General features: G+C 48.4%; 2 protein-coding genes across 6 annotated transcripts; both read right to left on the bottom strand.

Moving 5' to 3' along the window:
• Window positions 1,077-16,257, bottom strand: VCP (valosin containing protein). Of its 3 annotated transcripts, none has more exons than XM_021083237.1 (17): window positions 15,964-16,257; window positions 11,963-12,074; window positions 11,605-11,877; window positions 10,372-10,514; window positions 9,687-9,817; window positions 9,082-9,213; window positions 7,172-7,274; window positions 6,410-6,543; window positions 6,195-6,330; window positions 5,732-5,844; window positions 5,171-5,335; window positions 4,955-5,077; window positions 4,482-4,694; window positions 3,970-4,278; window positions 3,539-3,694; window positions 1,889-2,043; window positions 1,077-1,744 (listed from the first exon to the last, which is right to left on the bottom strand). In XM_021083237.1, the coding sequence occupies exons 3-17, from the start codon at window positions 11,769-11,771 to the stop codon at window positions 1,639-1,641; spliced, it is 2,286 nt and encodes a 761-aa protein (XP_020938896.1). In that variant the 5' UTR covers window positions 11,772-11,877; window positions 11,963-12,074; window positions 15,964-16,257; the 3' UTR covers window positions 1,077-1,638.
• On the bottom strand, window positions 17,618-26,149 carry FANCG (Fanconi anemia complementation group G). 3 transcript variants are annotated; one of them, XM_003121983.6, is made up of 14 exons: window positions 24,225-26,149; window positions 23,929-24,019; window positions 23,081-23,212; window positions 22,668-22,870; window positions 21,733-21,868; window positions 21,419-21,549; window positions 21,172-21,318; window positions 20,694-20,845; window positions 19,991-20,057; window positions 19,444-19,733; window positions 19,241-19,287; window positions 18,891-19,046; window positions 18,132-18,255; window positions 17,618-18,002 (listed from the first exon to the last, which is right to left on the bottom strand). In XM_003121983.6, exons 1-14 carry the CDS (start codon window positions 24,318-24,320, stop codon window positions 17,909-17,911), a joined length of 1,866 nt encoding a protein of 621 aa, XP_003122031.3. In that variant the 5' UTR covers window positions 24,321-26,149; the 3' UTR covers window positions 17,618-17,908. The 3 variants fall into 3 exon arrangements, 2 of the variants coding, with proteins under 2 accessions (XP_003122031.3, XP_013849090.1); XM_013993636.2 differs by having other exon boundaries at window positions 19,229-19,287; window positions 24,225-25,375; XR_001306513.2 differs by having other exon boundaries at window positions 17,861-18,002; window positions 18,132-18,223; window positions 19,229-19,287; window positions 24,225-24,514.

The following is a 26,256-nucleotide window of genomic DNA, read 5'->3' on the forward strand; positions in this document are numbered from 1 at the left end:
GCAAAAATATCTATTTCTTAGCATGAGTTCAAGACGCCCCAGGTTTCTGGGGGATTTTCTGGTTTGTTTTTAGGGCCGCACCCGTGGAATATGGCAGTTCCCAGGCTAGGGGTCTAATCAGAACTACAGCTGCCAGCCTACACCACAGCCACACCAGATGTGGATCCAATCCACATCTGCAACCTACACCACAGCTCACAGCAACACCAGATCTGTAACCCACTGAGCGAGGCCAGGGATCGAACCTACATCCTCATGGATATTAGTCGGTTTCATAACCCCACTGAGCCACAGAGGGAACTCCAAGATACCATTCAATCAGCTTGAGTCCTTGTAGATTACCTACCTATATAGATCAACCAGAGGCTGGTACAGGTACTAGAATGACTAATATAAATTTAACTCAGTGGATTACTTTCTCTGTACCATATTCCTCTTTCAGTAAGCTACCAAGGTACAGATCCCAAAAGCACTAAGTGATTACGTTGGTACCAGTTGAATGAAGATACTCTAAACATGGACAATACTGTGCAAGCAATCATCTGAAAAATTAGGAACAGGGGAGGATGTTTAGAAAGAAACACATCCAATACTAGAATTTTATATTAGAAAACAAGCTATGTTTTTATAATACAAATTACATAAGATAAAGGTGGACATAATTGTTAAGTGATCCTTAACCAGAACATGAATATATGGAACTTTTAGATGCATCAAGAGAACATCCATCTCTCCAGACAGAGACTTTACCTTTCTACAACCTTAAGATTTTTGGAGGGCACCCCAATCCAGCCTCAGTCAGGAAATGGGGGCTCTCCAGGACTAGTCTCACCACCCAACCAGACACAGGTGGAGGATGCCACATTCTCCACACTGGAACTCTGTAAGACTGCTCTCCCTCCACTGCAGTCCTCTCCAATGATACTGCAAACACTGGGCGAGGCAGCAGCATACCAATGTTATCAGGAGGGGAAGGTGGTGCAATCCTACTCCCAGGATTTCACATGTGGAAGAGTGCCTTGGCAATGAGGCCCAAGGCCCTTCCCAGGAAAAGAAGCAGGCACAGGGGCCAGGACTCAGGCTCCATTTTGACCCAACGTTTATTGTCCTTTTACAGCATGTCATTTTTGGTTTAGAAACTGCTTGTGATTAGTTTTCCAACATTAACTCAAAAGCATGTAAAATAAAAATCAACCTACTCTATATAAACACCCAGCAACTGGAGCCCTTCATCCTCCTGCCCAAGTTGGGTAGGGGGAAGAAGGGAGGGCATGGGCAGCATTGAGTGAAGTGCAGATGCTTTACTGTGGGGAGTGGCAATAATGCCTTTCTTCGCACCCACAGAGGTCCCCTGCACTGCCCCAACTACAACAGAAGTGGCATAGGCCCAAGGCCCAATTCCCTGTTGGTAATTCACTCTCCGCCTCCCAAATGAAAATTGCTTTTATTTTATCACTTTTGTTTTGAATTTTTTTCCAACAGTTAACCCCCTGTCCAGAGTCTGACTGTAGCTGAACTGTTCAGACTGAGGAATGGAACAGGCCGTGGGCGCACCCGTGGTCCCTCCTGGGCGGGCGCCCCCACCCTCAGGGAACAAAGTCCAGCCAGGCCAGCTCACTGCATGCTGGCTACCACCACTTAGCCATACAGGTCATCATCATTATCTTCCGTGTACACACTGCCACCTGTGCCACCGCCACTGCCCTGACTGGGTCCAGCTCCACCTTGGTTTCCTGAAGGGAATCTACAAAAGAGCAGAGGCAAAAAAGAGCATTAGGACAGGGCCTGTGTAGGATTTTAATAACTACCCCTTCTTAGGGCTCCTATACAACCTCAGTTACATAGTTTCCCAAGACAACTTAAGCGCTGCCCACTGAAACCTAGTTACCTGAAGCTGCCAAAGCCTCGACTCTGCTGAAGGGTCTGAGCAAACATCTCATACTTCCGGATGTCATTATCACTAACAGAACGGCGGGCAAAACGCATGGCTTCCTCAAAGTGATCCCGTCGGATCTCAGGCACTGGATCATCTTCCTCTACCTCCTGTAGGATGGGTAAACACAGACCACCAGGGCTAGTTAAGGCTTGGCCTGGATGCCTTCCCTGGCCTTCATGATCCCCATTACTGCAGTAGCTTATGGCAAAGGCTTAGAGGAGTGAGCCTCTCCATTCCAACTTGAGTAAGTTGCCAGACCATCTTCCTACAACTGAGTCACTGCCCTGGTAAAAACCTGTCAACACATTCTGGTTTGTTTTGTTTTGTTTTTTTTGTCTTTTTGTCCTTTTTAGGGCTGCACCCACGGCATATGGAGGTTCCCAGGCTTAGGGTCTAATCGGAGCTGTAGCCACCAGCCTACGCCAGAGCCACAACGACACCGGATCTGAGCCGTGTCTGCAACCTACACCACAGCTCATGGCAACACCGGATCCTTAACCCACTGAGCGAGGTCAGGGATCAAACCCACAACTTCACGGTTCCTAATTGGATTCATTTCCACTGTGCATGATAGGAACTCCACATTCTGTTAAAGGTAAAACTGTAGGGACGGAATTCCTATCAGTGGTCGCCAAGGGCTTAGGCTGGGAAAAAGAAGCTAAGATACACAAATTTCTTTTGTCCCCAAAAGTTCTGTGTCAAAGAGGCACAAGGGAACTTTTGGGGACAAAAGAAATTTGTATATCTCAACTGTGGTAGTAGTTACAGAGCTTATACACATTTGCGAAAATGCACGGAAATAGTATACCTAAAAAGGGTAATTTTACAATATGTAAATTATACCTCATAAACCTAAGGTCAATGGCTCTCACTGCTTATCACATCTGGATTATACCTTATCTACTGGCCTTACTTCCAGCAATATTTGACTTTTCAAATCTACCCAGTTTCTCCAATTCTTGCAATTCTACTTCTCTAGCAGGTTATTTGGGTGGCTTATTTCCTTTATTCAAATTCTACTCTTTCTTCACAGGCCAGCTTAAACACTATCTCTTCTATTGAGAAGCCACTCAATTGCTGTGACTTATGAGACTGCTCCCTAGAATCAGTTTATAAGCTTTTATGAGAGGGAGGAGAGATGTCACAGACCCTCTCCAAAAGGTAAAGAAAGCTGATCATTTATTTATTTGCTCATTAATTCAGCCTCTTAACACTGTACCATGATATAGTGGGGAACAGCAAGATGAAAGAGACCCTATCTGTATGGAGTTTACACACACACAAAAGAAATTTTTTTTTTAAGGCATCTAAGCTTGTATACACACAAGAAAATCTGCATTTAATTTAGGGAGGGTCCATGGACCACCAGGATAGGTCCACAGATTCTAGGCTCTAAGCCTTGCTCTATTTGTTTCCCTATTTCTTCTCAGCCTTTGTAACTCCTGATTGAAAGGGTTAACTAAACATTCTCTCTATGACGCTCTGTTGAACATCTCAGTCAGATGATCTTTCCAAAACCTTGTACTCTTAACTCCAGGGCACTGTGGAGATTGTCCCTGGCTCCCCATAACTGGCACATCTGGGGAAAGGATACAGACTCACCATGGCCGATGGGTTGGTCTGCCTCTCCCGTTCTCGCCTAATCTCACTCTCGATTGATTCTCGGATGGCCAGCTTGCAAGCACGTTGGCAAATCTCTGTCAAGTCAGCTCCAGAGAAGCCATTAGTCATCTTAGCCAGGAACTCCAAATCCACATCCTAAAAGAAGCGACAGAGCTACCTCAGCATTTAGCTTCTTCTCCAGTGATACACTGATCTTTCAATCAAGCACTCTCAATTTCAGTGTGTCCCATCTTCTGCCACCCTGTTTTACTCCTTAATTCTAGATTATCCTAATACCCTCAAGTCTTCTATCTTCCCTTTAAACCATAACCCCAGAAATCCCCAAAGGAATCTTGTCCAGGAACCAAAGAGAATTTTACACTAGCCTGAGGATTCAGAGAAATCCCCAAGACCCAAGATCTTGCACCTGCCTTGGCAACGGGGGACTTGCGCAGGTTGGCCTTGAGAATGGCGACACGGGACTTCTCATCAGGAAGTGGGATGTAGATGAGCTGATCAAGGCGGCCAGGTCGCAAGATGGCAGGATCAATGATGTCAGGTCGGTTGGTAGCGCCAATGATAAACACATTTTTTTTTGTGGACATGCCATCCATTTCTGTCAAGATCTGGTTGATGACTCGGTCGGCAGCCCCACCACCATCTCCAATGTTGCCACCACGGGCCTTGGCAATTGAATCCAGCTCATCAAAGAACAGTACACAGGGGGCAGCTTGGCGGGCCTGTGTGAGGGACAGATGGACTCAAGCATTAGCACAGTTGGGTCTCTTGACCTGAGAAGGAACGGAAAATAAAGTGACCTGCACTGCCCCAGCTGAGGTGCCAGAACCAGATGGTTTTAAATTCAATTCTCCCAAAGAAATAGCCTCTATCCCTAACTTGTCCCCAGGCAAGTGAATTGACAGTCCAGCCACTTGTAGCTCACCTTGTCAAAGATTTCCCTAACATTGGCCTCTGATTCCCCAAACCACATGGTGAGCAGCTCAGGACCTTTGATGGAGATGAAGTTGGCCTGGCACTCATTAGCAATGGCTTTGGCCAGCAAGGTTTTCCCACAGCCAGGAGGTCCATAGAATAGCACTCCCTTGGAGGGTGTCATGCCAAACTTGAGGAATTTGTCTGGGTGCTCCACAGGATACTAGGAGGAAAAGAAAGGTGGGTTCAGGGATATCCTCAGAGTTGGAAAGAAATCTAACCAAAGAGAAGATCCTCCCAAACCACCCCATGGCACAAGACCCAGGTTCCCTAAAAGCAGGCTCCTTAGTGCCTCCAACCTGAGGATAGTAGGTTTCTGAATTATGCTCACAATTTCTGCAATGAATGTGCCAACACCCCAATACTACCCAGTTCAATTACAATGGACTGAGGTAGAGACTCACCGTGGACTAAATACCCTACCTGGACCAGCTCCTGAAGCTCACGTTTGACATCCTCCAAGCCCCCAATGTCCTCCCAGGTCACCTGTGGCACCTCTACCACAGTTTCCCGAAGTGCTGATGGGTTGCTCTGGCTTAGGGCCCACTAAAAATGGAAGAAAAACTGGAGATGAGACTTGAAGGGGACAAATCAAAGTGCACGTGTGTGTATACCTGTGATATGAGAGCAGTGCCTTACTCGGAAGTCATCCATGGTAACTGCCAGGGAGTTCATGACCTCAGCATCGATGGTTTCGTCTTCTAGGTCAATGAGGTCCATCTTTTTGCGGATGGCTTGCAGAGCAGCCTCTGAGCACAGGGCTGCTAAGTCAGCACCAACATGCCCATGAGTTTCATTGGCTACCTGCAAAGAGAAGATCTACTTACTATCCTGTCTCTGAGCTGCCTTAGGAAGCTCGGAGACAAAAGAATTCTGGCCCCTTTCCCTGACTCCTATCTCTGGGCCCTCCATTTCCTGAACACATACTAGCAGTACTTTCACTAACTGGGTTTTAAGTATTCAAACATGGACTTGGGGCCTGGAAATAAAGCTGCCCCCAAAATTCTGCTTCACTCTAATCCAACCAAGAAACCATGCCAACTCTAATTTCCTGGATTCAATTTCATAACACTTCCCTTCCCCTGCTCAGGAATCAAAATCAGTTTCCTCACATTTTAAGCTTATGTCCCTAACTCAGTTCCCTTCAACTGCCTGGAAACAGATATCCTAATTTCTGGCCAGCCCTCATCACCACTCCACCTGTTCAAGGTCCACATCATCTGCCAGCTTCATATTCTTGGTATGGATTTGAAGAATTTCCAAGCGTCCTGTAGCATCAGGAATTCCAATATCTACCTCCCTGTCAAAGCGACCTGTATGACAATGCATAAAAACAGATAGGGTTCATTTCTGGTCCAGAAGAAGGGGCAGGCCTAAGATGACCAATCATCCTGGTTTACCCAGGAATCTCTTGGAATTAGCATTGCAATCTCCATATCCGGGGAAATCCCTCAGTCTCAGGCAAATTAGGATGGCTGGTCACCCTAGACACATGAAATAAGCAAAAGGACCCCTGGGCCCTAACATTGCATAGAGCTTTAAGAAATCCTCAGGATTAGGTGACTTAGATGACAGAGAAATATGGGAGTAACAGGATTTAAACCAGTAAAGCCATCATCGTCCCATGAGTAAGGACTGCAAAAAAGAAATTTTGGGTCCTCACCAAATCGTCGTAGGGCTGGGTCAATGCTGTTGGGTCTGTTGGTTGCTGCCATGACAATCACATGTGCTCTCTGCTTTAGGCCATCCATGAGAGTCAATAACTGTGATACAATACGCCGCTCCACCTCCCCATGGGTCTGTCAGGACAGAATGTCTGGTCAGAAGTGAAGCGAGGAGCTTTCAACATCCTACTAACCCCCTCAGGGAAGTTCCTACTTTCTCTCTCTTGGGAGCGATGGCATCCAACTCATCAATGAAAATGATAGCCGGAGCATTCTTCTCAGCCTCCTCAAAGGCTTTACGAAGGTTGCTCTCAGACTCACCAGCCAACTTGCTCATGATCTCAGGACCTGAAAGCATAAACAATGAATGCAATGACAAAAACTACACTCTTCCTCAATCTCAAAAGAAATCAGGTGTCTGATTTGCCCAACCCAGAAAATGGTCCTGTGTGAGAATGTAGTGGCCTCTGCCTACTTCTTCACAGTCCCTACCATTATCGCCGAATAGCCACCAAGTCGAGATAAAAAAAAAAAAAAAACCCAAGGGGTTTAGTATACTGTATGAAGATGACAGCAGATGCTCTGGAACCTCTAGGCAGAGCAGGAGAAGCAGCACACCAGTTAAAACCCCTATTAACAAAATACCATCCTCAAAGAGCCAGCTGTTCTCCACCAGTCTTCCCCAGCCCCTCTCAAATAAATAAGCATACATTTTTTTGAGTTCTCATTCTAACATGCTCCCCTTAAATGTCTTTGGTCTCTCTATGACAGTTCACAAGGGGGAGATAGGTCAGGGAGCACCAGAGTAGAAGAATACCCTCCCCTTGCTGCTATCTGCAGTACATCCCAGCAGAATAAAGATGCCAAAGTATACACAGGACATGTACACAAATGATTATGTCCATGAGTTCCCCAGCTCATGAGACTGGGTCATGTCCAGCTCAGAGTTGAGTCCAGGCAAACACAAGTTTCCTACCATTGATCAAGAAGAAGAAGGCTCCAGTCTCATTTGCCACAGCTCGAGCAATCAGGGTCTTCCCAGTCCCGGGAGGTCCATAGAGCAGGATTCCCCGAGGAGGCTGAGGACCAGTAGAGGGTATGATTAGGTTCAGAACCCACCTCCTCCCAACCACAGCCATCTTAAAATGGCTTGACAAGGACTCTATCTAGAGAGAGTGAAAATCAGAGTTCAACTCTGACATCAGTAAGAATGACCCCTCAAGCAGTAGCTGCTAGGAAGATAGTTTAGTTCAGACCATACTCACTCCTCTTACCAGCAGAGAAAACACTGCTAGAAGGCTGACAACATTCATGACTACACAGGAAACAAAGAGCAGAGAAACCACTAAGAAACTCTCAGTGACTGAGTCTGAAGATCCTGAGACTAAGGAAAAGTGAGAGGCCACTGGGCCAAAGACTTGACTTTAGATAGACAAGAGCCAAGGACTAGCTTAGCCATTTAAGAGTGTTGCCAGAGACTCACTAACTCCAGTAATCACAACCATCCAGGATTTATTATCATGTTGGAATGTGTTTCTTCTACCGACAACCGCAAGTTTTCCTTTTGTTTTTGTTTTTTGTCTTTTCTAGGGCTGCACCCACAGCGTATGGAGGTTCCCAGGCTAAGGGTCTAATCAGAGCTGTAGCTGCTGGCCTACGCCAGAGCCACAGCAACACGGGATCCGAGCCGCGTCTGCTACCCACACCATAGCTCATGCTAATGCAGGATCCTTAACCCACTGAGCAATGCCAGGGATCGAACCCACAACCTCAGGGTTCCTAGTCAGATTCGTTAATCACTGCGCCACCAAGGGAACTCCAACACAAGTTTTCCTCTTACTGGCTGTCTATTCGGTGGCCTCATCCACCAGAAGTATGTGGAAAAGTGCCCCTCCCCACAAGATTAATTATACAGTGTATACTAGAGCAAGAGGCAATATTTTTATTTTCAGTGTGTCCTATGATACAGAACAAGTGGGATGCTACTTTCTCTCTTTTTTTTTTTTTGGCCACACCCTCAGCATGTGAAGTTCCCAGGCCAGGGATCCAACCCAGGCCACAGCAGTAACAACAGTAAATCCTTAACACACTGAGCCATAAGAGAACTCCAAGGGATGTTACATTTAAGAGCAGTAGTTCTCAAATATATTGGACTCGGGACTCTTCATACTCTGCAAATTTCCTTAACTTCCACTTCTATTGGGTAGTATTCCAGACAGGCTGGCAAACCATGATATGTTATTTATAGGGTCCATTAGGGAAAAACTACTTCTACAATTTGAAGAGGTAATTAAGGGAAAAAAAAGTGTTCCCATTGTGGTACAGTGGGTTAAGAATCTGCAGCTTCCTTGAGCTGTGGTGTAGGTCACAGACACAGCTGGTATCTGGTGTTGCTGTGGCTGTGGTATAGGCCAGCAGCTGCAGTTCCGATTCAACCCCAGCCTGGGAACTTCCATATGCTGCAGGTACAGCCCTAAAAAGACAAACAAACAAACAACAACAACAAAAAAAACCAGTATCTGCAGCAGCTCAGGTTGCTGTGGAGACACCGGCCCAGCACCATGAGTTAAAAGATCCGTCACTGCCACAGCTGCAGTTCAGGAATCAATCCCAGGCCCAGGAACTTCCTATGTCATGGGTGCAGTCAATTAAAAAAAAAGAAAGAAAGAAGAAAAAAAAATGCAACAGAGGTCTTAAATGGCCCATTCTGTCCTAGATCAGTAGTGGCTTTAATGAATTTAAAGCCCTCTATAAACTTAAAAGCACAAAACTTCCTAGTCCAAGGCAATGACAAAACACATGTATGAAGATAGGTCCCAGAATTAGTTACCAAGTAGCCATTAATTGCCACCCTAGACTATAATCCACAGAGCCCAGCAAGCTCACCTTCACACCAATTGCCTTAAAGAGGGCAGGATGTCTCAAGGGCAGCTCCACCATCTCCTTTATCTGAGCTAGCTGTTTCCTGCAGCCACCAATGTCATCATAGCCCACTTCGTTCAAGGACTCTTCTTCATCCTGAATATGGAGGAGACAAAGAAAAAGAAAAGGTAGGAATCCTACTATCAGCAACCTGGTGTAGAGAAAATTCTTCTCAAAGGGTTCATGCCTTAAAGAACAACTCTAAAAATCCTAAGGAAAAGATTTCTAGCACAGCTTTTCCCTATCACACTGTCCTTAGTCTTAACTGGGATGGGTTCCCCCAAGACTTGATGCTAGAAACTGGGAAACAGGAAGGCGTCTAGGAGCCATATTAGCATCAGTTCTTCAAAAAGTTTTTCAACCACTTAGACCTTTTAGGTTCAATCTACATTTTAACAATTATTGGTTATCAGATATTTTCAAAATCACTTAGGTCCAGAAATGAACGCTAGGTTTCCCACCTCGGGGAAAAAGCCTGGCTATAAGCCTGGGAATTCTTTGGAATTACCACATGACTGATCCACTGAGTAATCACAAAGCATGGTACCAGGACCAGGGAGAGAACTTACCTCTCGTTTGATAGGCTCTCCTTCACAGTGGATCACTGTGTCTGGTGCAACAATGCAGTAAGGACTGGGATCCGTCTCCACTACTTTGAACTCTACTGCACGCATCCCACCCCGAACAAGGAAAATATCTCCTGTGAGAGCAGTCAGCACAAGAGCAGTTAGAGGTGTCTATTACCAGACCAAGTGAGAATCCCTCATCAGAACCTAGTGTTTAGAGTGCCAAGTTCACTAAATATTGCCCTTTCTCCTTCCCATCCCCATCATATTAAGCATCAGGCAAAAAGAGAAAGCTCAACTATAAGAGGCCCTCTGCCACTCAAGACAGTAAACAACCTAATGTATCAGAAAGAAGCCCATCAGGTTTTTGACTTCTAGGGTATAGATAACCCAAACTTTCACAAACACCACCAATGGTAGAACTGTGCTAAATCGTAAATACACTCTAGACTGTGACATAGTCAGAATGGCCCACCTCTTCCTTCGAATAAAGAGAAGATGGTTTACTGGAGTGAGGAGTGGAAATGGGAAAAGCGGGGAGTGGGGAGGAAGAGGAGGAAGGAGAGAGTACACGTGAGCACATGTGTACAGAATGTGTGTGTATGCACACATACATGAGAATGAGACAAAGGTGTCCCAAGGTTTACTCCTGGGTATCCTACAAACAGTCCCTAGAATTATGTCTCACCTTTCCGGATGGGTCGATAAGCTTCCAGGAAGTATGGCTTAAGGTATACCTCAAAGAGATTGCCAGTGATGCCTTCCACTGTGTCATCGATGGGTAGTACATGGATACGTTTGCCGTACTTCACATCAGGGCATGGCTGGATGCTGAGGATGACAAGCAGACTCCACGTTACCAACCACACTGCAGCCCCAAGCACTGGGTGTCCGAAAGGGCCTGGCACAGAGAGCTGATGACGAGCCAAAGAGAAAAGGCAGGGATGGCTTTAGGTGAAGAGCAGTAAGAGGGTAGGGTGGAAGTGAGGGCAAAGGAACAGCCAAGCAGAACAGGTCATATGCCATGTGGGGTCGTGGGGGTGGGGGAGGTGCTAGAAGAAGCTGCTGGGGCTGCTCGCTCGCAATTATGAGCCAAAAGGAAGATCTACACATCTAGAACCCCCACAAAGACATAAGAGGAAGGGTCTTCAGTAAGCGATATCCAAGGATAACCCATTCTGGTTAATATCGGTGACCCAGTATTACAAAAGGGAAACCTCAGACTGAAAAGTGTCAGGGTCAGAGAAATGGAAGTGAAAAAATAATCTTATCAGGTGGTCAGAGCACCTTGAGAAAGTGACTAAGCACCTCCAGGAAGAAGGCTACATGAAACCTAGAATCCATGAAAAAGAATCAGAAGCCAGAGATGTTCCTAGTCAGGTGACAGAAGGTTGGGGAGCAGTGGCTAGAGATGAATCCAGGATGGGGAAGCTTCTTGCCTTAATGTTAAGTCTAAAATCACTCAAACTGGAGCTATCCTAGGTCTGGTTCAAACTATGCATCTCTCCTAGGTTAACTTGGATCCTTAAACAGATCTACTAGGAGTCTACCTTCCATGCCCATATCCCCATCTCATTCCAGCCCCAACACAAGCCATTAATGCAACACAGTAGTAAGGTTACTGGTTCCAGATGGCATCCTAAACCAAGGTCTAAGGTATGATGAATTATACTTTTGACAGGAAAAAACAAAAGTACCAAGAAAGTCATAGAAATGCCAACTTATCCCAAGGGTCATGCAGAGGCAGATTTTGAAATCTCAGAGGCAAAATCAAAACCTAAGACAACCTAAACACATTATGTCGTCCCATAGCTTGCAAGGTCCCAATATCTGTAGCTGCCAAGGCCTTGTGGGGGTACTGCCTATAAAGCAGGCTGTCTCTGGGCTCCCATCCCTGAGGGGTCAAGAACCCCACACACACCTGATGACATCCCCTAGGTGTACGCGAAGGTTATTCCGAACAACTCTATTCATTCGAATCTTCTCATCAGAACATGTGTCATCAGAAAGCACAATGCACACAGCTTCCCGCCTCTTCTTTCCTTTCAGCAACACTGTGTCACCTCGGAACAACTGCAGCTCATCCATCTTGGGCTGAGGAAAGAAGGTTAAGGCCTTTGGGTCACTGGGCCAGGGGGTAAGCAGCAGCCCTGGAGGTTGGGATTCCCAGTAAACCCCACTCTATCTGTGGTCACTGCAAGAAAAATGAGAAAAGAAACCTGGGAAAAGCCCTCAGGTTAAGTGCAATAAGTAAAAATTGCACTGCGGACCCAACTTACCTGGGACAAAGATACCACACTGTTGTCCTCATTGATGGCTTCATCAACAATTAACCGATTGGGACGATTCTTCTGTTTAAGAATGGCTGTTGATAAATCATCACCTTTGGAACTAGAAAGAGAAAATGAAGTCAGTTCTAAAACTTACTCCAGCTCTGAGGACCCCACCAGTCTCTATAACTCACACTTAGGAAAGAAATAGTGGATAGATGAAGCTATGCCTATACCAAGAACTCAGATGAAAAGCAATTCAGCCAAGGTCAAGAAGAATATCAAGTCTATGTTACAATTCCTCATTCGGCAACTCAGTATTCTGAGCACTCCTGGTATCCTAGCTGCGTGGCCCCAGGCGATCTTGTCCCAGGGTCAGGAAACTAAGATGACAAGAGTAAAAGTGGAGGCTGAAGAGTTCCCACTGTGGTACAATGGGATCAGTGGCATCTCTGGAGCGCTAGGACACAGGTTTGATCTCTGGCATAGCATGTTAAGGATCTGGCATTGCTGCAGCTGCAGCATAGATGGCAAATGCAGATGAGATCTGATCTCTGGCCCTAGAATTCCATATGCTGCGGGCAGCCAAAAGAGGGGGAAAAAAAAAGTGAAGCCTGAGCAATAATTAGAGAAATAAAAATAGTCTTAGACAGCATAGAATGGTGATTAAAAAGAGAAGCGTCCCTGTAGTCTGACTTGTTGAGTCTGAATCCCAACCCTGCCAGAGCTTAACTGTGATTTTGGGCAACTTATTTAACCTCTTTGGAGGCTGACGTCCTCATCTATAAAATGGGGACTATAGTAGTACCTATCTCAGAGTGTAATGAACACAAAATGCTCAACAAAATGCATATGGTATCAACGGTCACTATGATTAGCACTGCAGAACACAGCATAAGCTCTTTCTTTGCTAACCTTCTTATAGAACAAAGTGAGCAAGGCAACCTCCCATAGGCTCCAAGACCCACAAAACAAGCCCGGGAACAATAAAGCAAAATTATTAGTGCTACTCTCCTTACCAGATAAACCTGCTGAATGTCAGGAGCCTTCTACCTACCACAGGAATGCAAAGCACAAAGACCATCATATTTGAAAAAAAATAAATACTTGACACTAACAGATCTAGAATCTTCACCAGAACAAAGCTCAAGCTTAAAGGGAGTTTCACGGTAATCTTTGAAAAGACACAACTCCATGGAGCTGGTTCAAAAAGTCAAAACCAGAAGTTCCTGTCATGGCTCAGAGGAGATGAAACTGACTAGCATCCATGAGGACACAGGTTTGATCCCTCACCTTGTTCAGTGGGTTAAGGATCTGGCATTGCCGTGAGCTGTGGTGTAGGCTGAAGATGTGGCTTGGATCTGGTGGTGCTGTGGCTGTGGCTGTGGCACAGGCCAGCGGCTACAGCTCCCATTTGACCCCTAGCCTGGGAACTTTCATATGCCAAGGGCGTGGCCCTAAAAAAAAAGACAAAAAAAAAAAAGTCAATACCAAGAAATGTGAGACATGGGGCAAATCAAAATCCTCTCACCCAAATGAAGGTTGCCTAAGTCTGAACTCAGTTTACATTGTCTAAACAGGAGTTCCCTTATAGCACAGAGGGTTAAGGATCTGGTGTTGTCACTGCAGTGGTCTGGGTCACTGCTATGGCACAGGTTTGAACCCTGGCCTGTCCACATGCCAAAAGCACAGCCAAAATAAATAAATAAAATTTGTCTAAATGGTTTTTATCATTTCCTAGAAGCTAAGATCACTCTCCTGACACCTATTTCTCACTTGCCTCATCTCCAACCTTCATAACGAGTCACAGAGGGCTCTCCTTTTGAAGAGCTACCTTTTCTTAGTAGGGCTCAGGAAAACTTGCGCATTAACCAAAAGGAGGCGAGCCAATGGATGATGTAAAGAAATAATAAATAAAAAAGAGACCATTCCACTCAAAAAATTAACAAGTATATGTACATGTCAGGCACTGTTCTAGGATCTGGGGATTTTCAGTCAACAAAACAAGACAAAACAGTATTTCTATTGGAAATATTGCAAGAAAAAAAAGATGCCTATGCTTTAAAATACCAGGTAAGAAATTATGAGGCATTTACATCTTTTGGTCTTGATACACTCAAAAGAAATACAAATCCCATTCACCTAAAAAAAAATTGTAACCTTTCTGCTGACCTTCTCACATAGGTTGCCCCTTTACTCATTTGCTTTAAACTAGTTTCCAAAAGTGGCATTTCCTCAGCTTAAACTTGCCTCCCCAGCGCAAAAGTGTTAGGCACAATGCTGCAGAGTAGGCATACTCTTCCAATGCTTATCAACAAACACCCTGGAGAGCAAACATGGTCAATGTGAGAGTCGAGGGCAATTTAAATCCATCCATTCTCCCTCTCCTCCATGCATCAAAATACCCTCTAAGGGCTGTCCATCTTCCAGTTGGATGTATAGGATTAGGGTTAGAGAAATAAAATACCAGTTGCCTCTGGTCATCAGAGTTTGTATTCTAACCCCAAAGCTGTATTCTAGGAAAACCTCCAATCTGCCTACCACTCCTGAGCCCAGCACTGGAGATGACTGATATGTTCTGCCCTTAAAGTAAAGACCTTTAATTCTACATCTGTCCCCTGAGATCGAAAGAGGTAACCTCTAAACAAGGGAAGTCAGCTTGATCATGGGCTGACAACAGTCCTGGAGGCTCTTTGGGGACCTTCCTCTGGTTTCCTGCATGAGTCAAGGCCCTCTTCCAGGACCCCAGTGGGCCACAGGGGGCGTGGACAGAGTTCAGTTAAGAGTCATCAAGATGACCTAGAGATAAACTGTCTATGATGCCAGGTTCTAAGAATTTTCGACTTTTAGTACTGGAAACTAAAGAGGGTACTTTAAGTATTAATAAGCAGCCCTTTTCAATAGGCGCCTCAGTAATAAATACTTCACCTCGGTTCAGAAACTTGAAAAAAAGGAACACCTCAAAAAACTGAACTTTCAAGTCTGGAAGGTGCTTTGCATAGAAGAGTTTCCATAGGATGGCAGTGTTCTCCTCCCCCACCCCAACTCCCCCAGTATCTAAAGCTCTTGATTCTAAAATGGGCAGAGGTAGCCAGGTTTTATCTGATGCTTTCCTGAGGAATAGAGAGCTCAGGATTTCTCCACATAGGTAAAAGGCTGTGTGTGTTTGAGAAGTTAGGGCAACTCTAACCTTCACACCACAAAAGGCTGAAATCTAGAAAGGCCCACAAAATACGAACTGAGATTCGAATTTTAGCAAGAACCTAATGAACCCCACTTCCTAACATTATTGAAAACTGACTATAGCCTTCCCATATGAATAAAACAGGAATAATAAAGTATGAAGAAGGCCAGATGGGAAAGGCAGGGCCCGCCCTCTCGGTAACAGCCTCTCACTACTCAGGTCGTAGAGGATGCCAACCACGGGCCAGACCCACCCGGATCCAAAAGGGCCGTCGGGAGCTCCCCTGAGCTCGCCCGGCCTTGCACTGCTCCGGCCTCCTCCTCGGTCTCGGTCTCCCGGCTCCTAAGGCCTTCACGTGGCTCAAAGTCCACGCCCACCGGGCCCAGTTAGGGCGTCAGGCCCAAGTGGCCTGCACTCTCCGGGGACCAAAGGCCTACAACGGGTGGCAGACTGGATCGCAGGTGGACACCCCAAGGCCCCGGGGCTCCGTGCCGGCAGCGTGGGCCCTCAGACCTCACTAGGACAGGACAGCCGTTCGAGAGGAGCCAATCAGGCCGCCCCGGGCCTGCATGACACAGCACGATCCGGCCCAGGCCCCGACCCAGGCCCAAAGCAAGCCCCGCCTAGGGGGCGCACGGGTGCGCGGCCGGGCCCAGCGGGGTCCGCGGCTCCTCATTCGCCCCCTTCCTCTCCTTCCGTCTCCCTCCTTCCCTGTCTCCACCTCCTAGACGCGCCCACAAGCAGGCCTGGCCGGGCCTACCCAACGCAGGGGATCTCCCAGTGCGCGCACTCGCAGCGGGAGGACGGGGGGCGCGCACACACTCACTCAGCTCCGGAGGCCATGGCGCGCGCTTCTCCCGGCCAACGGCTGTGGCGGCCCGCAGGTAACGGCTACGAAGGGTGGCAGGCGACCGACTCGGCCGGTGCTCGGCTCTCCCGGGCGGAGGGTGAGCGGCAACGACAAACCCGCAGACGGCCTCCCTTTCGCTTCCTCCCAGAGGCACCAGGGCGGTAAGCGGGCGGGGGACGCTAGCGCCTGATCCGCGAGGGGGCAGCGGCAGCGACAACTCAAACGACGGCTGCAGACGCTTTGCGAAGACTGAGGCGAGAAGAGCCGAATCATCGGAAGGAGAGGTGCTCACAACTCAGCCAATCAGCGCCTGCCCTGGGTACTCCCGCCCGCCTCTCCGTGCCTCCTCTCCCCAGCAACCCGCGGACCAGAGCCAATCAGGAAATTCGCTTGCGGCCCGGCTCCCGCCTCAGGGATGCAACACGCCTAGTAACGCCACGTCAATTGGCCGCAACGCTACGCTTCCTCGACGGATTGGGACTCTCGACCAATCAACGAAAGGAATGGGGCCAGATCGACTGGCGAAAGGAGAGCCTTTAACCCTGGGAGGCTGACTCTCCCACTTGGCTCCAGTTCATTGGCTCCTGAGTTTATCCGGCTAGAAGAACCTGGCACAATGGATTGAACCCTTGTATTAGTCTAGTCCTTTTGTAGTGATAACCCACACACCCATTTTCTTCCAAAACCTGAGTATGCACTCTAACCCCTCTCCTTGCTCCTTCAAAACGCTGGCTCCAGCCACCTCTACTCCGGACTCTTTGGCTAGCATTCCAGCTCTTAATCCACTCTTCCCTGTTGTCATTACACCCTCTGGTAATCCTAATCCCACAAGCTTTATAGTTCCGCAGGGCTTGGAGGTATGTGCTCCTTCTTACCATTGGGTATTAATATTAATAGCTATGCAAAGGACACTCAATTCCGAAGAGGAATCAAAAGACAACCACAGGTAGTTCTCTTGTGGCTCCGCAGGTTAAATGACCCACGTTATAACTGCAGGGGCCTGGGTCACTGCAGTGGCAGAGGTTCGATCCCCGGACCAGGAACTTCCGCATGCCTACCATGGGCGAGGCCAAAAAAAAAAAAAAAAGGAAAAAAAAATAGCAACCGCAGAACACAAACAGATTCAATAGAGCCTAAAGCAGAAGAAAAAAAAAAAAAAAACATTGCTGAGACTTGATGACCTTGGACCCAAAATGCCAGCTTGCCCTGACTATATTCAACAGGCAGCTTTGGTGGTATGGTGACTTAATTCATCCTTTACCCTCTAACCATAGAGACACATTTGACTAAGACCATCGAATCCCAAATTTGGATTAGGGAGGGGGTGAGGTGTCATTCTAACAGACTCAGAGGTCTGCTTGTCCCTTCCTTCTAAGAATCACCTTCCAGACCTACCTAACTCCACTCATTCTGTCGCCTCACCTAGGATCCTGGGTTTGCAGGGGTACTCGCCTTTTTGGCAAGAAGGACTAAAGGCACTGATTCCTGAGTAAGGATTCCTGTAGCCCTTTCTCCTGAGGATCATAAGATAGATGATATTGGGAGAGGGCATCTTAGACAACCCGCACTCAGCTGAATCAGCCAGCTGTGAGCCTTCCCACTCAAGTATGTGCAGTAAGCAGACAGAAGATAGATATCAAATTTTATTCAAAACATAAAAAGGTAAACAGGAAAAAAAGGTACTATCAATAAAGTCAGTGCCTTGTTGTTGGAAGAGGGGCTTTTTCTGGAACCAGAACACCAGTAACTAGAACAAATTTTGCAGGACTACCACCAACCTCTCTAATGTCAGACTTATATTGGAATGGTCAGCTCTAGCCACACTCCCCAAGGAGTGTATTAGCAGAAAGCCCTCCTGACAGGTGGCTCACTGAAGCCCAAGATCAGGTTCTTGGAAACATAGCACCTTCAGGTCACAGGTCTAGAGCAGAGATGTCCGAAATTCCTCAAGAAGGGCTTCACGGTCAGGGGGACGGATCCAGTCCAAATAGGTTTCTAGGTACAGGGGGAGAGACCTGAAAGCAAAAACGGTGATGTCTAAGGGAGGATAGGCAGAAAGTTGGGCAGCCATTTCCTCCCTTTCATTCACTACCACTCCCAACAGGCCCAAGGTCTCCAGGACACCAGCTGCCCCTCAGCCTCACCATGTAGCATTCTCTTGTGGCAGGTCAGTTTGGGCTTCTAGCCTCTGCCAGAAAGCAATGGCCTCATCCCTCCGATCCAGCCTCCTTAGAGTCTGAAGCAGGTGAAAGGAAGCGTCTTGATTACCTGTAGCCCACCCCAGAGTACAGAGCCTTAGAACTTGACACAGACTTAAACATTATTTTATTTTATTAGTCTTTTTAGGGCTGCCCCCACGGCAATATGGAGGTTCCCAGGCTGGGGGTTGAATCAGAGCTGTTGCCCCTGGCCTATGCCACAGTCACAGCCACGCCAGATCCGAGCCGAGTCTGCAACCTACACCACAGCTGGAAGCAACGGTATATCCTTAACCCACTGAGCGAGGTCAGGGATCAAACCTGCGTCCTCATGGATGCTAGTTGGGTTCATTAACCACTAAGCCACAACAGGAACTCCTAAACATCCTGATTCTTATCCCTGGGCACTGCCCGCCCAGAAAAAAAGGCTCAGCTGACCCTGTTCCTGTATGACATAATCTCAGCACAGTTATCATCCTTGTGTCTCAAGACATCAGGAAGACTACAGAACTCCTAAAAGGCCTTCATACACATTTGTATGTCTTATGTGTCTGCACACCTAGGTATATCCGTACATATACACAGGCACAACTCCATCCACCTCTATCAAGGAACATCACCCTCACACTAATCCAGGTCCCTCCGTTATGGCCCTCTCTATTCTTACGCATCTGTGCAAAGCTGATGTTGTGCGTGCGTACATACCTGGGCACACCTGCACACTGAGGAGGAAGTCTTGTAGGGCTTTGTTATCCTGGCCACCGGCCACCCATTCCAGTCCACGACTAATCAGGGCAGCTGCCCGAAGCTGTTGTAGCACCACATCTGACGTACACCCATGCTCACAGCTGGAAGCAGGCCCTGGGGACCACTCTCAAAGTCAAAACGTTTGTTCCTGGCCACACTGTCACCCAAACCGCAAGTCCCCTCTCTATCTCTTGTGTTTGGAGTTCCTTTGGAGTTCCTTTCTCTTAACCCTCCTGGTGGGCTGGAACACACAGAAAGGGAACCAACATCCACCACCACCACAGAGGAAAACTGACCGTCTAAATCACCTGGTTCTTTATCCTTGGGTGTGACCTGGAAGAGCAGCTCAAGGCACCTGAAGTGGGACACAGAGCAGGGGTAAAGAAGAGTCAACCCTCAGAAACTCTGGGTTGGGCAGGTGAGAACGGAGCTCACCAAGTCAGGTCCCAACTAGAAAAGTAGCCCTCCACATTTCCCCTAGAGTCCTGGTTGGCTTGCTGGGTTCGCTCACCGGCTAAATTCACTAACTGCCTCCTTTTGGGCCCCCAGTTGCACCCAAGCTTGGCCCTGAAGCAGGTAGATGGCAGAGATCCAGGGTGAGCAGTGTGGTGACTCTTTGGTTCCTTTCCTGGCATCTTCCCAGAGCCGGGGCCTCTTGGGAAGCAGCGATGATGTGCGGCTCAGGAGCTCCTCACATACGGTCAAAGCATCCTGGGCTCGGCCGGCCTGGATCAGGGCTACTGCTGCTTCCAAGAACACCTCAGGCACACAGGGCCCTGGGGGGCACGGAGGTGGGGAGAACTAGGGTGGGAGGAGGATGCAGTGTCTTGAAGAGACATGAGCCACCACCCCCAATCTCTTCAGATTCTGGTATCGTGCAAAGACCACCCATTGCTTGCTGACCTGGACACCCGCTTGCTCTGGGAACCTTCCCAGTCTGGTCCCCCAGATTGGACAGGAAGAACAACAAAGCAAAAGCAAGAAAACAGCAGTCCTGCCTTCCTCCAAAGGAGATTCCAACCCTGCCACCACATTGCAGAGCAACTTCACATACCCACCTTTGGCTCTGATCCATCCAGCAACAGGGCTAGCAGGTCCAGGTAATGTTCTGCAGCATCTTCTACCCTGAAGGGTCATAACCCATGGGCCTCACCTTAGGCCACAGCTAAGGGCCCTGGGGAGTACGGAGGGTGGGGTCTTGGGACTCCAACACTGGCTCAGTATGCATCTACCCTACTTACGGACTGGATTTGTGAGAATACCTTAGAGTTTTCAAGATACAGGAGGTTAGTATCTGGGTGAAGAGTCCTCAGTTCAGGTCCAGCAGCAAGGCAGGAAGCTGAGAGGGGGGAACCCATGTCCTGCCCCTGGCTCATCCATCCCCCAACCCACAAGAACAGCAGCAGAGTCACATCACAGGGGAGGCATCAGAAGTGGGAAGAGGGGAGTTCCCATCATGGTGCAGTGGTTAACGAATCCGACTAGGAACCATGAGGTTGCGGGTTCGATCCCTGCCCCTTGCTCAGTGGGTTAACGATCTGGCGTTGCCGTGAGCTGTGGTGTAGGTTGCAGACGCGGCTCGGATCCCGCGTTGCTGTGGCTCTGGTGTAGGCCAGCAGCTACAGCTCCAAGTAGACCCCTAGCCTGGGAACCTCCATATGCTGGGGGAGCGGCCCAAGAAATGGCAAAAAGACCAAAAAAAAAAAAAAAAAAAAAAGAAAGAAGTGGGAAGACAAGCTCAGGTGAGCAAGGCAGACTCACCTTCTGGTCTGTAGGCATCGGCTTGCTAGCAGGTACTTGGCCTGGCTCTGTGTGCCACAGTGAAGAGGTGAGGCTGGGTCAGGTGGTGGGAGTAGTAACTCCACCTCAATGAGAAGCTGAGGGGCTTCAGGGATATGAGTGACACTCAAGGCCTAAAAGAAACAAAAAGGAGTTCTAAGGATCCAACATTGTCTCTGCGGTGGCACGGCTTCAATCTCTGGCCCAACACAGTAGGTTAAGGATCTGGCGTTGCTGCAGCTGCGGTGTAGGTCGAAGCTGTGGCTTAGAGTCAGTTCCTGGCCTGGGAACTCCATAGGTTGACTGCAGCCGAAAACAATTTTAAAAAGAAGAAAGTGAAAAAAGAAAAAAAGAAAGAAAAAGAAGAAAGCATGTCTACAGTCCTTGGGAACCATACTTCCTTCTACTTCCAACACAAGAAACTCGGGTCCCCATATCGTCACCTGGCATAGTTCCTTACCTCAACCAGCAGCTCCAGACTCTCAATCTCTGCTGCTGTGTTCCCCAGTTGCTGATATAGCCTGGAGGCCTCCAGAAGTGGAGGACCCCAGATTGATTCCCCTTTCACGGCTTCAACCAAGTACAGCAGAGCTCTCTGTGGCTTGCCCTAGAGGGGGGAGAGGACACAAGCCTCAGCTACCCTTACAAAGTAGGAAGCTGCCCATAACACTCATGGCTTCCCCAACCCACCCTAGGACTGCCTTTACCATCTTACGAAGACAGGTCGCTAGGGCTGTGTACACTTGGACCAACACAGGCCGTGGGCACAGACCTGAGGCCGCTTCATGGAGGCTGCTCAGTGCCCTGGGTAGGCTCCCTGTGATCAACTCCCGAAGGCCTATGGGCAATCAGGCTGTAAGCTTTCAGAGGCCAAACAGGACGGGGGTTGCGGGGGCATGATGGGGAAGAAGAGCACAGAGAAGCTCTACTGAGCCAAATGGTACATTTCAGGAAAGACATGAGCCCAGAGGACACCTTAAAACAGGTTGGGAGGAAGGGACCAGTAAGACTGCTAGCTGACCTTGGCGATAGGCAAATGCTGTCAGAAGGACATCCCTCAAGCTTCGAGCATCCTGCAGAGTCAATGGAGCATCGGACGTCTCAACTGGGGGCCTCCAAGTTTTTAGAAGCAGCAGCAGTTCCTCAGAGGCACTGCTCTGGGGAAAAAAGGACGATCGGAGGTTCTAGGCCTGTCAGTATCCATCCTTCTACCTCAGTCTATTCTGCCTGGACTTTGAACTCAAGGGTCCTCCTGATTCGTGTCCCCTCAATTCTAAGAGATTGATAGCTGTGAGGCAAGGATAAAGGAGGGAGAAAAACCTGGGGTAGTGATGGTAGTGATGATCTATTGTTTTTTTTTTTTTTTTTTTTTTTTAACAGCCACACCTGCAGCATATTGAAGCTCCCAGGATAGGGGTCAAATTGGAGCTGTAGCTGGGGCTACGCCACAGCCATGGAAACAACAGATCCAAGCCACATCTGTGACCTATGCCGAAGCTTTTACACCATGCTGGATCCTTAAGCCACTGGGTGAGGTCAGGGATCAAACCTACATCCTTGCAGAGACAATGTCGGGTCCTTAACCTGCTGAGCACAACGGAAACTCCAGTGATGATCTATTCTGAGTCTCCTCACTCAGAGTAAACCCATGAGGACACAGGGCAAGGACTATGTTTGTGCTACTGATGAAAAGCCTGAGGCTGGGAGGTAACTTTAACAAGGTCATGAGAGCCCTAATCCTACCCAAGATAATCAAGGTACTTAAAAAAAAATGTTCCCAAGAGAATCCCTCCAACGAGGGACCAACCAGAGCAAGGTAACCTAAGACTCCCTGAGAGAATCTGCATCTTCTTAACTCCAACCCAGCAGCCTCCCCAGCACATAATGATGACACTGCAGCTGGGAGGGGGTGCAGGAGAAAAGAGATCCTTACACCCAAATCACCATCCAAATTACCTCGCTGCCATTCAGGGTCTGCAGCAACAAGGTCAGGTCCTCAAGACGGTCAGTACTCAGCCAGAGGGCAGCCTGCAGGCCAGCCAGGTGATGAAGGGCAGGGAGCAGCTCCGGCAGAAGGGAGGAAACATGAAGGACAGAATCCCACAGCCCCCTGAGCCTGTGTTCCAGCCTGGCTTCCTGCTGCTCCTGGGTCTCCAGTACTGTAGAGTATACATACAGATATAGCTGAAGTGGGCTTTCCTTTTCTGCAAATGTCACAAAGGTGCTCCTGGTCTGAGGAGCTCACAGAGGATCAGAGAAGGGCATCTCCATAGAGATGACAGATTATGTTGCTCCTCCTAGCCCCCTTGCAAGGACTTAATCCCATACTGAGGCTGGAAGGGGCATGGGAGGCAGTCTCCGGCCCTTACCTCTCTCTAGGCCCCGCTGGATATCTGGTGCCAGGTCCTCAGTGAAACCCTGGGCCAGGCTTGCCCTCAGGGTAATGAAGTTGCAGATAACAGTCAGTTCCAAGGGGAGAACAGAAACAGTCGCTGGGAGCCCTGGAGCAACAAATGCTGGTCTCACAGACCACACTCTGGTGAAAGATCTTATTCCTTGAACAAGACCTCAACTCAAGAGATGACTCCACTCCAACCAAAATGGCCTCAGTAAAGAACCCACTCTTTGGACAGAGTAGGGAAAGGGCAGAAAGTTTTCCAAACAGACTATCCTGGAAACCACTTCTTCGAATGCTGCTGTTGCTGCTGCTGCTGCTGCAGCTACTGCTGTGTGTGTGTGAGAGAGAGAGAGAAAAGAAGGAGGCATTCCCGTTGTGGCAGAGCAGAAATGAATCCAACTAGGAACCATAAGGTTGCAGGTTTGATCCCTGCCCTCACTCAGTGGGTTAAGGATCCAGCGTTGCCGTGAGCTGTGGTGTAGGTCACAGGCGCGGCTCGGATCCCACGTTGCTGTGGCTGTGGTATAGGCGGGCAGTAGTAGCTCCGATTGGACCCTTAGCTTGGGAACCTCCATAGCCGTGGGTGCAACCCTAAGAAAAGCAAAAAAAAAAAAAAAAAAAAAAAAAAAAAAAGAGAGAGAGAGAGAGAAAAGTTAAAAAATAAAGAAAAGGAGATTCATCTAAACAAAGATGATTCCATTCAGTCCTGTCCATGCCTTAAACAGGGCCTCCTGCCCCCTGAGTAATCACCTCAATCCCAGAAATGCAGAAGAGGAATTGTCTCTGGCTGTGGAGGAGGAGGAGGAAGGCCCTACTTACCCTGTAAACTATGGAGGAGTCCCCTGAGTCCTTCCAGTACATCTTGAACCAACTGCTGTCTTCTCAGAGACAGACTCAAGTTCTGAGCAACCTGCCAAATGTGAGTCAGGCATCACTGAAGACCAGCCCTTCTCTCTCCCATTTCAGCTGTGACAAGGGACGACATCCTCCTGCCACTTCTGGCTCTTTGGGGGAGGTCGAGTTCAGCCCCTCCCCAATGGTGATGGTAAATCCACAGCATACCCTTTTTCTGGTATTTGGGGGTTGCTAAGTAAGGATCTCAGCAATCACATTACCTTGGCCTGTCGAACTAGCTGGTCATTCTTTTCCCTCCACAGATCCAGGCAGCTGTCATGGGATGTTGAAGAGCCCAGAAGGGTCTTGTGAGCCATGGTGGCCGAGGCTGGGCCCGGACACCTGAAAGGGACTGCTGAAGGGTAAGCCTGCCCCCCCCACCCCGCCCCCGGAAGGCCCCGCTGAGCGGGGAGGGGTCCGTGCACTTCCGCACCCCGCCGAGGCTCCTTTGTTCCCCTCGGGGTTCCAAATCAGGGCAGCCTGCCCTTCCCCGCAGAAACGAACTGTCTTCTAGCTGACCTCCGGGACTTTCACTCCCGCCTCTTCCACCCTCGCCTCTGGCTGGCCGGGCCAGCAAAACGCTCGGCCGCGGTTGGTCGCCTTCAAGAGTTACTCTCCGCGGAAAACTCCAGGAAGAAATAAACGAGTCGGGACTAGACTCGGGACCAGACCGGAGGGGAAGGCTGAGGCGGGCCAGAGGCTGGAGGCGTGTCTGAGTGGAGAAGTCGTACGGCTCGCCGTCCGGCCTGCGCGGCCCTCCCGGAGGCCAAAGCCTTGTAGTTGATCTCCGTAGCGGAATTCGCGGATCGCAGCGGGCCGGCCAGGCCTGTCCCAGACTTCCCTCGCCGCGGAGCGCTGATCCGCGCGACGCAGGCTGGGAGTTGTAGTACCGCCGGTGGCCGCCACGAAAAGTCCGTCCCCAGCAGAAACTGTCTCCAAAAAGAACTGACTGGAGATGGAGGCCCTCGGTAATCGGCCCAACCTGTCTCTGCTCACCATGGAGCACCAGCACACTCACCACAGTCTGCTCAACCCCATGGAGCCCGACTACCTGGCAGCGCAGCCCTGTGCTTGAGCAGTCTGCACTGCCAGAACGTACCTGCCCAATCCTTTCAACAGCTGTAGGTAGAACTGGAGATCCGAATGCAAAAAAGAGACAAACTGCGACCCTTACCATCCATAAGGTCAACTCAAAATGGATAAGCTGGATCTCACTAAAAGTAAAAACTCTTGTGCTACAAAGATAGCATCAAGAAAATTCAAAGATGTGCAATGAGATCCTGCTGTGTAGCACTGGGAACTGTATCTAGTCAGGTATGATGGAGCATAATATGCAAAAACAGAATGTGTACATGTATGTGTAACTGAGTCACCATGCTGTACAGTAGAAAAAAAATTGTATTGGGGAAATATCAATTAAAAATAAATAAATAAAATAATTTGAAGAGAACTGAAAAAAAAAAAAAAAGAAAATTCAAAGATGTAAGTCAAAGCATTAGGCAGATTAGGCAGTACACCTTAAACTTATCCAGTGATGTATGCCAACTATATCTCACAAAGCTGGGGGGGCAAAGGAAATTCAAAGATGTCAACTATACCTCAATTAAGAAGAAATAAAAGAAAATTTAAAGTCATCACAAAGTGGGAGAAATTATTTGCAAACCATATAGCTTATCACTTTTCTTTCTTTCAGTAGTCTCATCTCCTCCTGTCTTGGGCCCCCTCAAACCTCAAACCCTAGTCCTGACCTTTCTTCTCAGTACCTATTCCCCATTCCTTTGATGGACGTTTCCATGAGGATTTCATACCAGCGCTTCAACATAACAAAGAAGTAGTGAGGTAGATGGAAGGCACAGGAGACATGCGAGTGGAACGTTAGATTCATACAGTTTTGGCTTCAAGTCAGAGGTCGCTGGGACAAAGTGGAACACTGTTAGATGGGCAAGTAGGTCTGATAAAAGGTTGGAAAACTAGGGAGGCCTCCACAGAAGTGAAAAGCAAAGGGTATTCTAAAGTGAAAGGAGGAGTTCCCGCCATGGCTCATCGGAAATGAACCTGACTAGCATCCGTGAGGACACAGGTGTGATCCCTGGCCTTGCTCAGTGAGCTGTGGTGGAGATCACAGATGCGGCTGGGATCCTGCGTTGCTGTGGCTGTGGCATAGGACAGCAGCTACAGCTCTGATTCAACCCCTAGCCTGGGAACCTCCATATGCCACAAATGAGGCCCTAAAAAGACAAAATAAATAAATAA

Source organism: Sus scrofa, chromosome 1 (assembly GCF_000003025.6).
Source record: "Sus scrofa isolate TJ Tabasco breed Duroc chromosome 1, Sscrofa11.1, whole genome shotgun sequence".
Classification (NCBI taxonomy): domain Eukaryota; kingdom Metazoa; phylum Chordata; class Mammalia; order Artiodactyla; family Suidae; genus Sus; species Sus scrofa.